Raw genomic sequence first — 15,660 nt, 5'->3', positions numbered from 1 at the left:
GAAAGAGTGATTAATAATTTGATGTCAGCAGGAAGGGGATGCTTCTCGGTTGTGCCGCAGGGCTTTTCTATCCGTATTCAGTGTTGAATAGCATTTGGTCAGCATTTTGAATGTTTTTCAGAACTAAAAATTATTAAAATATATAAAGAATATCTAGCATGTTGGATAGCAAGGTTGGAATGTAAAGATCTTTTCTTAAGCAGTAGACTGAGACGAGATAAAATTTAACACAAACATAAAATAATATAACTAGGCTTACAAAGTTTACTATTAATACTCTGGAGAAAGCCATTCTTTATAGTACATGTGCTATTGCCTTTAAATACCTGAAGAGTAGCTAAAAGGGTGATATTTATTTTGTACGAGGCTGAAGGCAGCCCTGAGCTCAGGAGCCAGGAGCAGTAAGCACGTGCTGCTGCGTCCTGGCGGGGCGGGGCCGGGCGGGGCGGGCCCAACGTCCTCGACCTCTGTTTTGGGTTGTTGAGAATCAGTGGTTGCATTGGGTGAGAGGCTGGGTAGACTCGGTGACTTCTGACTTTGCTTTTACCCCTAAACCTGTGAAAAGAAAAATTGAGACCTAGAATTTTAAAAGAATTATAGGGGATGTAAGGAATCCTTTAGCCTGCTCATTAAGATTATAATAGAGGAGGCTCCAGCATCAGAAAGAAGGTAATTATTAGAATGACCTCTTGGATTATTTGCAACCTTAAGAGTCTATAATTTTTAAGGACTTTATAAATCCCTTAATAAATGTGTCTGGCTTTCACAGTTCTCTTGTTAGTTTCTAGCATATGGACATGAGTTATTCTTTTTCTGAGTCTTTTTTTTTTTTTTGAGGTGAAGTTGAAATTCAGTAATTGAATTTTTTCCAGTGTTGTAGTTAAGATAAACATGGATTACGAGAAAGTAAAGATCCTCAGAGAGATTTATTAGTGAACTGAGAGAATAATAAATTTTTCCTGCCTCTTTTTCATTCGTCTTAAAATGCAAATGGAATGGGTGATTTTAATCTTTTCATTGAAGTTATTAAGTCATTTCTTCAGGATGGTCCTCTCTCTTCTAAGGCTGAAGAAATTTAGATTTATAAAATTGGTTGAAATATCTGCACTTAGAAAATCCGCTGTTTTTTTATCTTATGTAAGCAAACCCCTCGTTTTCAGGAACTTGTAAAACTGAGACTGTGATCTTTGGTTTGATTAATTTTTCACTATTCGTCTTGGAGGGTTGTACAATTAGAAGGTATTTTGTTCTGTATTGTAAGCAGAATTCTGGCGCGTCCTTGGGAAGTTAATGAGTAGGACATGGAGAGGAAAGTGAAGACCATAGTTTCCATGAGCCTGTAGATCTACCTTCCCATTTATAGGGAAACGTGGGGTACAAGAGCACGTTAGACAGCACCCTAAGGAAGTAATTGCTCAAGCCCAGAATGTGGGATGTCGCACAGGACATTTTGTGTGGATTCTTTTAAAATTCAGTGTCATGAAAAAGAAAAAAGGTGGGGGGGGGGCCTGCTTTAACTGAAAAGAAATTGCTAAGAATGCAACGTATGAACCTTATTGGATCTAGTTTGAGGGGGGAAATTATTGAAGTATTTTAGGGAGAGTTAGATAAGTTTGCATATGACTAATATCAAATTGGACTAATTTGATGATATTAAGACATTGACAATAATCTTGAATGTGTAAATGGAATTATGGCTGTAGAGAAAAATGAATGCCTTTATTTTTTAAGAGATGCATGTTGAAGTATTAGCGGTAAAGTGTATGAATGCGTAACTGCAAATGTCGAGGAACAAAAGAGCATACATATATGTAGAGAGAAGTCAGATTTTGGCAAGTTAACAATTACTGAATCTAGGCGGAAGGAATACAGGATTTTTTGTATGTTTGAAATTTTTTCTTAATAAAGTGGGGAAAATTCATCACTTCTGGAATTGTTATATATAAGTTTTAGTATGAAGAGTAAAGCTTTTAAAGCCAATACATTACTCAAACAGACAGGGTTAGCATCATTCATTTCTGTGAGGGCGGTGTAGGAATAAAGTGTAACATCTCTTTTTTTCTTGTCTATGTACTTCATTTTACTGTATTTGGCATGGCATATTTGAATTTTCTAAATAATTTTTTTTTTACCGTTTATGTTGGAAAGATGAGCAGACTGGCACATATACGTTTACTTTTGAAGTCTGTTTATAAATGAAGTCTACTTGGAAAGAATTTTGTAGAGAACCTATACCTTAAACCAGTGGTTTTCATCTGGTGTGTGGCAAGAATTTTTAAAATGTGTAATACTTGCCTATTTAGTCAGGGGTTCTGACCTCTTTTCCCTTAGACTGTGAAATAAAATAACGACTGCAGCCAACACCGCAATAGCTGCCTGGTGTGAACGAGGCATAATTATACCTATTTTTTTGGTCAAATCAGCAAAAAACGTATTTTTTGTTGTGCTGCAGAATTTTAGTAATTAGTTTATGTGTGTCATGAGCTTAAATTGCAGCCTTAAAAGACTTAAAATGCATTGTGGTATAATTTGCATGATAGAAAGGACTGAACTTGAGCTACGCTTGGTCACACACCTAGCAAGAAGTTCATGGGGAAGTAAAGAATAAGTTTCACTGTAAGAAAAACATTTACTATTCTAAAAATTCTGAAAGAGCACATTCATAGTATGTTCAGCATTTATTGCAACTAACTGTTTGGCAATATTTGTTTAGAATTTTTGTAAAACTAAAATTCTAAAAAACAAAAAAATGCCTGATGAGTTATATCTTTATTTCCTGCCAGTGTTACTTTCGTATTTATTTTATAGCGTATATTATGAAATTAAAAATTACCGTGTATTGTTTTATTAGGTGGCTTCTGTGAACTACCTTGTTATGTTGACAAAGTCATTATTCATTAAATAACACAGTTGTACATCAGAAAACTTACATAACTTCGTAGACTTGTCATGCAAATAACTGAAGATCTTAATTTTCGTAATCCGGTTCAGTTTTGACAAGGGGAAAATCTGTCAAAGGTTATATCTAACATTACTGTTTCAAGGTTCTGGTTAGCTACTAATTCAAGTCTATTAAGTTTAGTATGAAATGTGTGGAACAAGATTCAAGACACATTTTAGCCTGAAGCCTTCTTAAATTGGCTGGACAGTGATGGGTTTAGTATGAGTAATACTTTGCGTGTGGGTGTGATCGCTATGTCATTGTGCTGGCGTGTTACAGTCATAAGTCTCTCCTTCCTTCTCTCTCCTGTCTCCTGATATGCAGAGTATCTGATTTCTGACAATGGAGGACAACAGCTCTCAATAAGTGATGCCTTCATCAAAGGTAATTTTATCAAAAGCTGTGCATGCAATGGTGTCTCATTTGTTCATGAGGATATACTTAGGCCTAGCACATTGGTGGGGGCAGAGTAGGTACTGAAAATATATTTGGTTATTTTAGTATCAGTACACAGTTTTTAATATGTGTAGTAACTTTGAGAATGTTGAGAATCAACAATATATTCTTAGACTTGGTCTGAGAGAAGGTTTCACTGGTCTGAACAGTAATTCTTTAAAAGGCTTTTAAATAAAATTTGAATTGTATTCTTTTAAAGGCATAAATAATTTATGCTTTGTTATAGCATGAATGTAATACTAAGTTTTGATTTACATATCATTGGTTGTCAAACTGGTCAAAAAGCCCATGGGCAGATTTATTTCATCCAGTTCAGGACGCTGCTTACTTTGTCTTGTTGGGAAGAGAAGTAGACAGAAGGGGATAAAGAACCGGCTCTGCTAATCAATACTTTTGAGGACAAAAGGAAGTATAGAAGAGCACAAGCCTTTTCTTACACCTTCTCTACTTTGCTTAAATGGAGTAAAGACACCCTAACTTAATTGGTCCATAGCATTTCACAGCTAGGCCTCAGGTAATGGGAGGGTTTCAAATAAAAGAAAATAGGGCAAGCTAATACAAGGGAGGAACCTTGCAGCTGATCTCGTAACTTAGCAGTGTTTCTAACACTCAGCTCTAAGCATCTGGTTCAACCAGAAGTTTGTAGACTAGACAAGTAATTGAAACGTGTGCAGTGCTTGTAACTCACGTGTCATGGACACATGCTTTACTGTGTGGACTGTGGTACTGATGGGTACCACAGTTGTTTCGTTTGTTTAGTTTGCTCTAAGAGGGGAAGGATTCGAGAAATTTTGTAACCATTTCCCACCTGTTCTCATTTATTTAATTACAGTTCAACATTTATTTAGTAAGCATATGTTTTTTGTAAAGCATTTAATATTATCTGTTAATTTTTTCATCTTGATCAACTGTTTTTATTTTTCAAAATTTAAGTATTGTATAACACTTTAGATAAATTGTTATTTATTCTGTTTTAATATTGTAGTTAATTTCGGGTCTGACTTATAAAAGTTTTTCTAAAGAGGAAGCTTTTGTTACAGTATTGGAAAAGAGGCACTGTTTGGGATTGTCTGAATAGACTTTCTACACTATCCTCTGTTGGTTCAGACATATCAGAGATGAGCTTTTCTCTTCAAAGTTCAGCACTCACACTCAACAGGTGGTTCTGTCAGAATTCAGATTTCTGTTGAATATCATTTTCAGTTTGTGATTTTATAGGAAAGATAAACCCCCTCCTTTTTTAATGTCCCAAAACAAATAAAAGGACTATAAAAATCTCATTTGCTTTTCAGAAACTATATTTAAAATTATTTGCTTGAGAGCCCTAGTTACTTAGTAAATTTGCTTTTCATTGTTCTGTCTCTGATTTTAGCTATTGCAGATATTGATGATCAAAAACAGACTTCTTTTGGTTATGTATTTATGTATGTGTCCCTCTTTAAGCCAGCAATTTGAACTGGCTAACTTACAAATTTTAAAAAGATAAGTCGGCAATTTCTAAATCTGTAAGTTGACGATGTAAAACATGACATGAAATATAACTTCTTACTTTACACTTAGAATCCTTATTTAATCGTCGTGTTGAGGAAAAATCCAAAGAGCTGCCTTTCACCCCTTTGGGCTGGCACCATAACAGCCTGGAGCCGCTGCGGGAGGAGAACGGAGAGAAGCAGGCCATGGAGAGGCTGCTGTAAGGCAGTGAGCTTTTTGATTTTCATTTCCATTTTAAGACTCGTCAGTGACTTGATAAGCATATTTGTAGTCCTTTTTTCTTATAAAGTCAAAAATGAAATTTTACATAAAGCAAGAGTCCTAAACTGTGCTTATCTGTCCCTGCTATAATTTGTGTTAAAATTTTTGTCACATTAAAGCGGTTATTGATGATAGTCACAGTTTTATCTCTGTGCACATCATTAAGGTCTAGGTATAATGAAAGAATGAAATTGACCAAGGAGGTCTTATCTGTGAGCCTTAATTTATATGCTGTTTCTTTGTAGACTGTGTATATTACAGCTTCAGAATTGTTGCCTCTGGAAGTAGTAACTTTGCGAACCTCTTTTTTGTAACATGTTTATAGTTCAGCTAATCATAATCACATGATGGCACTACTCCAGCAGTTGCTCCATAATGAGTCATTGTCACCATCTTGGAGGGACATCATTGTATCACTGGTCTGCCAGGTCGTTCAGACAGTCCGACCCGATGTGAAGAACCATGATGATGACATGGATATCCGTCAGTTTGTCCACATCAAAAAAGTGAGCTCTGCTAACGCTTTTCTAATGCTAGGAACTCGGGGAGTGGGCCTGATTGTCGTTTGTCTCTTCATGTTGAGCTAAAAGGGCTGTTCCTGGAGAGGTCCACTTTACGACTTCAGTGAACTGGTTGTGTGCTGATTAAAGAGTAATGCTTAGACCTTCATATTGTCACCACAAGGGAAATTAGCATGTCCATATCTGAATTTATGGCATCATTTGGCATGCAATATATAATACCATAAATATGCTAGTACATGCCAACATAACAATTTGTGGCATTAATCACATGCAATATTTTTTCTAAGTTGGTTATAAAGCACATTTAGAAACCAGAATTAGCCAGATGACTTTTCATTATACAGTTAGACTGATGTATTATAAGATTTAATTATGTAACATTTCACACACAGCTGTGACTAAATCGATAGGAGCTTCCAAGACTTACCAGCTCAGCTGAAATGGAGATGTTTTGAGGAGGTAATCAAAGTGGGTTGTAAGCAAGAACATCTTCCAAAGCTGACTTTTCTCTGGATACATGAGAGTCTGGTTATATGTCCTGAGGTTTTTTTCTTAAACACTCAAATGCCACTTTCACCAAGTTCCTTTGAGAGAACAGACATGCTCCAAAGAATCTCTTACCACAACGCAATACAAGCAGTAGAAAACAGAACCGTTCATCCGAATGGCCTTGAAAAGCCTTGCAAGTAGTTGTTGACCATTCCCTACTTTATTTCCCTTTGTGTTTACAAAAGCTTCCAATTTTTGGAATCTAATCGCTAGTAAACAGCAGATAATAAAATGCACTCATCAAACCAAATACATAAATAAAATAAATAAGAAGGTCCTGACTGTGAGGGGGAGGTTTTGCTGTTGCGTGTTTGTTGGCAACGCACTCAGGAAGTGAGAGGTGAGCAGAGGGCGTGAGTAGGGTGTGGGATGAGCTGGGAATCTGAACAGATAGAGAGTTTCCTCCTTTCTTCTTTCCTCTTGATGGGTCATCGATGAGAAGGTCTGTTCTCAGATCACTGTTACTGTCCCGAGGAAAAGCAGTGTGTAATTGCTTTATTTAGAAAATAATGGAGTCCTATATGTACTTATAACCAATGGTATTTAACTTAATGGTGGTTTTAATTGCCAGATGACACGAATTTGTTCAGTCCAGTGGGGACTTTATAGCACCAGATAGTTCTTCAGAGAGTGAGAGGTATGAAAATAGACAGTTGTGCTAGATGCTGTTAATTTTTGGTTGAAAGGAAGAACTCTATCCTGAAACTTGTGATTTTATTACATAATAGATAACATAAAAAATGAGAATAAATAATAGCATCTACCTGACTGGAGTGTGCAGGATGTATCATTGAATTTTACTGCCTTCTTATTTCATTAGATCCCAGGTGGAAAGAAGTTTGATTCTGTGGTTGTCAATGGATTTGTTTGTACCAAGAATATTGCACATAAAAAGGTAATGTGACTCTGTTAACAGTGCAGGTCAGCCAGCTGTAACCGTATGCCGAGCTAACAAGCTGCAGTGCCCTGATCAGGGAGGAAGAGGAGAATGGGCGTGGAGGAGCAGCTTAGCGGTGTCCGCTGCAGGGGCGAAAGTTTGGAGGGTCAGAGAAGGCCTCCCAGAGGCGACGGTGATTGGGATTTGGAACTGAACTCATCAGATGAAAGAAGGAAAGGGGAAGGAGGTTCAGGCCTCCAGACCAACACGGGGAGAGGACACCGGTGTCATTTCTCCCCTCACCTGCCCCACCTAAGAGACGGTTTCTCAGTCGCACTGGAGTCTTTCTGGAGGCCTGGCATTTTAAAACGCATTCTCCCTCCTTGGGCTGAGCTGCAGAACTGTCACTGGTATTCTGTTAACTCTCTCACGTTCATTCTCTGCCTCTAGGCCCCAGGGTGCTTTCTGGCACCAGCACACAGGAGTGGGGTGAAGTAACTTGGTGTATTAAGGATGCTTAGAGATCCTAAGGTGCAAGATAGGAAAGGAGAGGAGGCTGGAGGAAGCAGGCCAAGGGCTTTGTGGCCCATTAAGTGTCTTAAACTTACTCTGAAGGTCCCTGATTCTCAAAGTGTAGGGTACATCGGGATCACAGGTGGACCTTGTTAAATATACAGCCTCCTGAGCCCCTCCCTGAGAAATTCTCACTCAGTAGGTTTAGGGGTGTGGGAGTGGGAGGCATAGGGGACAGGGGCCGCTTTTACAGTAGGCACTCCAGGGGTTTCCCGTGTCGTTTGTCAGTCCTCGCATTTTGAGACTCCACTGACCTATAGGCGTGTTCTCAAACCCTGCCACGCTTCAGAATCACTAAGGAAGCTTATTACAGACAGTCCGACCGGTGCCCTGGGAGGACGGATTTGGTTACAGTGAGAGCCCAGGCAGATGGCTAGTCTCACGGACTAGGTGGATGAGCCAGTCCTGTTTCCACTTTTCTAAGCAGAGACTAATAATTTATTTTTTTGTACGGCATTAAGTTTCCAGAAAATTGTTAGTGACAGTAGATCAAAGTATGTCTGGATTTGATGTTATTTCATTGCAGTGATCCAGAATCAGTATTTGTACATAGAGTCTTACTGAAACAGTACATTACCCATTAAAGTAGTACTTTAAACCAAATGAAATGATCTTTGTTGATTGAACTAAGAGGTAAATTTGTTGCGCTTTTCTGTGGAATTGAAAATTGTATGTGGGTGTGGTAGAAACACACGTGAAGCCTGTCTTGCCCCACAGACCATGGTTAGAGACCTTTACTTGGTACTTGCTGAAAGGTCCCTGCGTGTAGTTCCCCAGCTGGTGAGGCACGGTTTTCAGGACCATTTGTCAGGTTGGAGTCTCTAAGCTTTTGGTCAGTCTGAAACCCCACTGAAGCCTCAGCCTGTGCTGCCTGTCTTCAGCTGCATGGTTAGGCTGTGCCGTTTGAGCCTCTGCTTCTGGGGATGCTTTAAGGTTTCTTCTTTTTAAACATCTTGTTTCTCAGTTGGCTTGCCAATATGTGACTGCTTGGAAATTTATTCTACTGGAAATATATTCAAGAGGCATTTTAATTTATTTCTCACTCCTCTATACTTCTTGAATTTTTGAAAGGTTAAATTATGATCTTAAAGCTGCTCTTCCCCCTACCCAGGACTTGAGAGCTCTTGCTGCAGTATTAGAAATAAAAAAAATAGTTAAGATTACAGAGGACTAGATTAAAATAGCATTAGTGAAACACAGCCAATTTCTGAAGAATTTTCCATTGCTTTGAACTAACTTATTTTCATTGAAAAAGAATAAGAGAATACCACAAAATAAGTGAGAGGATTTTAATACAATTATATGAGATAATCTATTTAAGAGGAATTAAGAACAGTATCAATTTAAAGTTACGATTAAAGGTCTATAAAGTACAAACTGGAAAAGCTTTAACGGACCGTTTATGTTTTTGTAGATGAATTCTTGTATCAAAAACCCCAAAATTCTTCTGCTGAAGTGTTCCATTGAGTATCTCTACAGAGAAGAAACTAAATTTACTTGCATTGATCCTATTGTGCTGCAGGTAAGAACTTCTAAACAAAACAATAATATAGAAGGATATTTGTGCTCCATGATGCTTGCAAACTCTATTAACACATTCCAGCTGATGAAATTTGACAAAGAAACCTGATTGCTCTTGCCTCATTTTAAAAATTTATTATAAAAGACATTTTCATGTATTACACTTTAGAAGATTACCAAAACCCCTGTCTCTTCATATTTTTAGAGTTCAAAGTTTAAAAGGGAACACGTCACTTTTGGGGAATGCACTGAAAAAAAAAAGCGACAGCCCAGTTCCCGGTTTCTCTTCTCACTTGGGTCATTGATCTACTTTAAGGAGCTCTCTAACTTAGCAGGTCTCCAGTGGTAGTGCCTGGATTTAATAACAGTCTTTTCTAGTTGTACACATGTTTCTAGAACATCAGTTAGTTTTATATGCAGTTGGTAAATGGGGATGACGTCAGGCGGAAGTCGTGTTAGTTTCTGTGTGGTTTTTCGTGTGTATGGGGACCCAGGCTAGGTCCAGTAGGATTATAACCCTCAGCTCTGCGGCTACACAGGTGGAAACTCCTTTGACTCTGTTTTAGGAAATTAAAAATAAGCGCCTGCTTGAAGGGCTGTCTCCCCTGAGAGGTGCCTATTAATGGCTTGCTGCTCAGAACTTCACTTTCACTTTTACACCTTTTAAATTCCCCTTGAAGAGGCCTCCAACCATGCTGAGCTGCCTATCTGAGCTGTCCAAGTTCTCTCGCAAGGCACTAATTATTATTTTCAGTAGTGCATTGCTAGGTTTTAAAAGTTTTCAGCTCCAACCCTTTTGATCTCATACATGATAGTAATTTTAATTTGTGTTTCAAAAATGAGAGGCTTTCAGGAGTGTGTACATCGTATTACAGCAGAAGCACTTATTTTCAGATCCAGAAACATTTAGGAAAAGCATTGCTTGCAAAGTCATAGGCGATGGGCGCATTTTTCCAAGAGTCGAAGGAGCAGTCACTTTTGTACTGAATCCAGAGATGCCACTGGAAGAAACTGAGCGGTGGCGCAAGGCGCCGGGCTTGTGACCCTCTGCTCTGTGGCTTAACTGTTACTTGGGGCTGTTTCCTCTTTGGAGTTCCGCATAGTGAAATGAGAGGTTTTGACTAGATTTATGCCGTCCCTTCCAGCTCTGATTTACTCTGACTTTTCAGAGGACAACTGAAGTAAGGAATAAAGGGAAACACAATTATTGTTCCTGGAATCTAAGAGACTTTGATGCTGGTTTTCTTGATCTCACCAAAAGTGTCAGCAGAAGACTTTTACAGGGTTAGATCACAACCGCATTGACCCTAAGACACATCCTGATTGCAGAGATGTTAAAATGTGTAAAATTGTATGCCTTGAAATTGATGGACTAGGTAATTGAAATCCACAAATATTTATTTGCAAACAAGTTATACTTAAATTTATCTACTTTATTTTAACTCCATTCTGGCAGTCAGGTTAACCAACTAAAGTCTTTTTTATGTTAGAGAAGTAGGCTCTGAGCAAATATGTCTTAAGAAACATTTCTTTGTAGAGGAAAAGGAAGATGAAAATATTGTGCCAGAAACTGCCTCTGAGAGAGATACGTTCCAAGTCCAGGATGACACTCTAGGGACCTTTAACTTTTAGAGTCTACAGCTGAGGCATAAAATGTTTGTTATGTACTGTGTTGGGGATAAGTTTGTCTTACTGTTTATCTACTAAGAACTCTTTTTTAAATGAGGTTTATTATTGTAGCACTTCTTACCATGAAACTATATTCAAACAGTTCCAAACTGTACATACTGTATTGAAGCTTTTCCTCTCAATGGAGTTCTCTTTTCTCTGTGGAATGTCATCTCTTCCAGTATCCTGTAAATAAAGATTTAAGTTCCACCATTACAAAAAAAAAGAAACATGATTTGATTCATATAACCCAAAGGATCTTATTCATGAGTGCTTTACAACATAGTTTATAATACCTCTAACTCCTATCCTACTAAAGTTTTTAGTTTGAAGTGATAGAAAATATCAACTGTTTTGAGGTTTTTCTCCCCCCTCCTTTTTTTTTTTTTTTTTTGCCTATTCAGTGGGGAATAACCAATAATCAAAGAAGTTGAAAAGTAGATAGGAAAAGGAGGGTGAGGAACCAAGGGCAAGGAGAAAGTCAGCCTCCGCCTTTAGCTGTCTTCCGCGCTGTGGGGCTCTCGGTCTGCCCCGCTCCCTGCCGCGCGTGGCCTACCTCCTGACCCTCCTTCCTGCGGAGTCTGGCCCAGGCCTCCTCTTGACACATGGCGTCTAATGTACAATCATAATAGTTGACTGGAGTTGGAACTGACAGGAAGTGTACTTGACATTCCTGTAGCAGAGGCCAGAAACTTGAATAAAGTCAATTTATTCTATGTATAGTTTATGAGAGCTGCACAAATAAAATCGATTCCATTTTTGTTAACAGTGGAAGAATTTGAAAATAAGCAATTTCTCTCACTGGAACAGTGAAAGGGCAGAAGAAATATACTCCGTTAACAGCGCAGATTCGTTGTAGGGAGTAGGCTCATCCATTGCTGGTGGCCTTGACCATGAGTACTACCTGGCTCAGAAAGCACTTGGGGCAGATGAGAAGCTCACACGTTCATTTGTTTTCAGTCTGATCCCAGAAGTTCTATGAAACAATTAATGAATCATATTGTTTTAACTCTGGTTTTTATAATACTCATTTGCTTTGAAAACACGCCTTTGTCATGAAATTGTAGTAAGAATTACGTTTTAATTTTTAAGTGTTAACTGTCTAGGTGGCATGATCTGTTGGAAGATTGAAATTAGGAAGTAGCTGAGATAGCATCTGTTGTTTATTCAGATGCTCAAAAGAATAGATACTCTTATTAGTTTCTGAATGCACAAGGGGGAATCCTTAACTATATTAAAAGCACTTAGCAATTGCTTTCATTTTATGGGTTGTGAGATTAGGGGTTTTTTTGTTGTTCTTTTTTTAACCTCGGAGAGAGCTAGCTAATTGGATTTCTGGCTTTTCTGGTACAGATTATTAAGAATTAAAAATCCTTCAAAGTAAAATTAGTGAATTGAAGAATGGAATTTCTCCTGAAACTCTTCAGCATAATCAGCTGTTTGGAAAGATGGCTAATATTCTCAGTTGTGTTTGAATTAATTTGCTCATAGACTTATTCATGGACAAAGAAAATTTAAACTGAGATATTGATAGGCAAACTTTGCTGATATTTTAACATCTAGATCTTGAATTGTACTGGGTCTAACAGTTCTGATTTATCTTCTTTAGGAAAGGGAATTCTTGAAGAATTATGTTCAGCGAATAGTTGATGTTCGACCCACATTGGTCCTAGTGGAGAAAACAGTATCTCGGATTGCCCAGGATATGTTACTGGAACATGGCATTACTTTGGTCATTAACGTAAAATCAGTGAGTTTTCCTCTTTTTTCTGTTTTTCTGTCCTTTTAAATCAGCGTTTAAGTGTGTATACATGTGTGGTAGGTGTGCGAGGATTATTGATTATTTCTTTGCTGCACCACATGTATAGACAGTAGGCAGGAGGCCTGGCAGCTATTTTACTCTTTCAGGCTGGAGAACCTCAGCCTGATTCTTACGTCAGGCTGGAAAAAAGTGCGATGAATAAGGTAACACTCCTTAGAGGTATTTACAAGACCAAAGATGTAACAGATGTTAGTTAAGGAGTGTTTGTTGATCCCTCAGACTGTTTAGGGAATTATACAAGCAGAAAGTGTTCTTCCCCTAGACAAGTTGCTCTCTTCAGAAGAGAAGCCAATTCCTGGCATCCCTGCTGCCCTCCACAATGTCCTGTGCTAGCACACGCTGTGTAAACACCTTTTCATAATGCTGTCAGTAAGAGCATGGGTATCTTAGTGGGCCCATTGGGATGCCTGAGCCACTTCCTGTAAACTAATCAAGAATCAGAAAAAAGGCATACTCGTGTATTTATTAAATGAAGGAAATTCATTGTGAAGGTTATTTTAAAATTTTCCTGTTACTTTTCCAGATTAAATTGACTAAGAATTTTATTCTTCTCTAATTTTGTAATATAATGCTTTTCTGTGTTCTAGCAAGTTTTAGAACGAATCAGTCGAATGACCCAAGGTGATTTAGTGATGTCGATGGACCAGCTGCTCACAAAACCCCACCTGGGCACCTGTCACAAATTTTATATGCAGATGTTTCAGCTGCCTAATGGTGAGTGATCTCTAGCATAGATTCACCTGGGTTGGGGGCCTGAGTCTATCAATCACCTCATCAGTACCACAATGTTTAGTTGGTAGGAAATATCCTTTGGCATTGGTTAAATGAGGATAAGCAAACTGTGTGATCTTTTTGCTTGTAGATGTTAATATAGTGAATTCATTCTGTGTGGACTTCTGAATTGCCACCTGTTCTTAACTATCTGTTTGTTTATTTGTAGAACAAACGAAAACACTGATGTGTTTTGAAGGCTGCCCGCAGCACCTGGGCTGCACGATCAAGCTTAGGGGCGGCTCCGATTATGAGTTGGCTCGAGTGAAGGAGATCCTGATATTTATGATCTGCGTAGCTTACCATTCTCAACTGGAAATCTCCTTCCTCATGGATGAGTTCGCGATGCCTCCTACATTAACACAAAACTCTTCCTTTCATTCCCTGATTGAAGGGCAGGAAGATGAAGGGGCTGCACAAGAGCCATTCAGTGGGAGTCCCCTCGCCCGGGAGCCTGACTTCCCTCCGGAGCTTCTACCCTCTGATGACAGCAGTTTGCTAGAGTCAAGGCTTGTGTTTGAGAAGGGTGACCAGGAAAATAAAAGTGTTCCACAGGACGTTGCCTCTGTGAAGCATCAAGAGTATGCCACCGCAGCTTGCCCGACGGGTGTCCCCTGTGCTCTCTTTCCGTCAGTACCCGAATCACTGCTGCCGCTCCCTGTGGACGACCAGCAGGGTGCCCTAGGCGCTGAGCAGCCTGACACTTTGCAGCAAACAGATGAGCTGCAGGATCCCAAGAGCCAGATGAGAGCCTTCAGAGACCCCCTGCAGGATGACACTGGACTCTACGTTACCGAGGAAGTTACCTCTTCCGAAGATAAACGGAAGACTTATTCTTTGGCCTTTAAGCAGGAATTAAAAGATGTGATCCTTTGTATTTCCCCAGTAATCACATTCCGGGAGCCCTTCCTTTTAACCGAAAAGGGGATGAGATGCTCTACCCGAGATTACTTTGCAGAGCAGGTTTACTGGTCTCCTCTTCTCAATAAGGAGTTCAAAGAAATGGAGAGCAGGCGGAAGAAGCAGCTGCTCAGGGATCTCTCTGGCCTTCAGGGCATGAACGGAAGTGTTCAGGCCAAATCTATTCAAGTCTTGCCCTCGCATGAGCTTGTGAGCACTAGGATTGCCGAGCATCTGGGAGACAGCCAGAGCTTGGGTAGAATGCTGGCCGATTATCGGGCCAGAGGAGGAAGAATTCAAAAAAATTCAGACCCTTTTGCTTATTCAAAGGACGCGTCAGGTACTTCAGGTGGCAAATCAGGAAGCAAAAGCGAGGGTGATGAAGAGAAAGGCTTGATTCCAAGTGACGCTGTGTGGTCATCGAAGGTGAGCAAGCCCACTTTGGGTGCTTGTGTAAATTTAGAATGTGTTGAAAACTCTTACGGCAGAAAATTGCATGCAGGTTTATTAAATGTTTCTTTCACACTTTTTTGTATCTTAGCAGGTCTGTTGACTTATGTGTTGCTTCAAAGTGTATGAGGTAGGAGTATAATGTAATGAAACTATGTGTTGAGGGTTTCAAGCTGAGCTCAAGGTGAACTAGGAAGTGCTCTGAGCGGGGGGAAATGTGCAGCTGCTTAAAACCTTCTGGCAGATGACGTGGGTGCAGTGTGGGGGTCCTCGGTTCGGTTATTGGTAGTGAAGGGGAGAGTGAGCATATTGCAGAAAGAGATGTATTTTTATTAAAAATGTTAGATTTATCCATTTTATAACATAAAACCCCTTTCATTGTTACTTAGCTATATCAGTGCCCTTTATCTTTATTTATTAAGCAAAGATTGAGGACAAATTCAGGACGACACATTCATGAGTACATTATTGATAATGATGGCAATAAATCCATCTCTAGATGAGGAAATGCAATTGTCTAATGAAACAAATAAAAAGGTGTCCCGTTTCACTGGTACTTGGGAAGTGCCAGATAATAATGGCACGCCATGTTTTATTTGTGAGATTGGCCAAAAGGAAAAGGATAAGAGCTGTGGCTAATGAGATATGTAAAAATACGTATAATATATTTTGTATAAATTTCTGTTTATATACATTTATGTAAACATAAAAAATTATAGGCAGGTCGCTGTTAATTTACATGAGCATATATGTACCTTGGATTCCGGAGTCCTCCCTTTTCTAACCAATTCCTTTATGAATAAGTAAGCACTTTATATAAGGATGCTTACAAATTATAGGAATATACATACAAGAA

At 38.9% G+C, this 15,660-nt stretch overlaps 1 protein-coding gene across 1 annotated transcript in view; it reads left to right on the top strand.

Moving 5' to 3' along the window:
• PIKFYVE (phosphoinositide kinase, FYVE-type zinc finger containing) overlaps nt 1–15,660 on the top strand; it is a 67,630-nt gene that overhangs the window by 25,114 nt on the left and 26,856 nt on the right. Inside the window, exons 13-20 of the mRNA XM_054585743.1 lie at nt 3,266–3,325; nt 4,958–5,087; nt 5,475–5,655; nt 7,043–7,117; nt 9,087–9,194; nt 12,471–12,611; nt 13,271–13,397; nt 13,624–14,780. Coding sequence (XP_054441718.1) covers nt 3,266–3,325; nt 4,958–5,087; nt 5,475–5,655; nt 7,043–7,117; nt 9,087–9,194; nt 12,471–12,611; nt 13,271–13,397; nt 13,624–14,780 — 1,979 coding nt within the window. The remainder of the gene's footprint in view (nt 1–3,265; nt 3,326–4,957; nt 5,088–5,474; nt 5,656–7,042; nt 7,118–9,086; nt 9,195–12,470; nt 12,612–13,270; nt 13,398–13,623; nt 14,781–15,660) is intronic.

Source organism: Pteronotus mesoamericanus, unplaced genomic scaffold, assembly GCF_021234165.1.
Source record: "Pteronotus mesoamericanus isolate MK-2021 breed Mesoamerican mustached bat unplaced genomic scaffold, CSHL_Meso_final contig_90, whole genome shotgun sequence".
Taxonomy (NCBI): Eukaryota; Metazoa; Chordata; class Mammalia; order Chiroptera; family Mormoopidae; genus Pteronotus; species Pteronotus mesoamericanus.
Note: the sequence above shows the minus strand (reverse complement) of the source record. Positions and strands in the feature narration are given on the sequence as shown.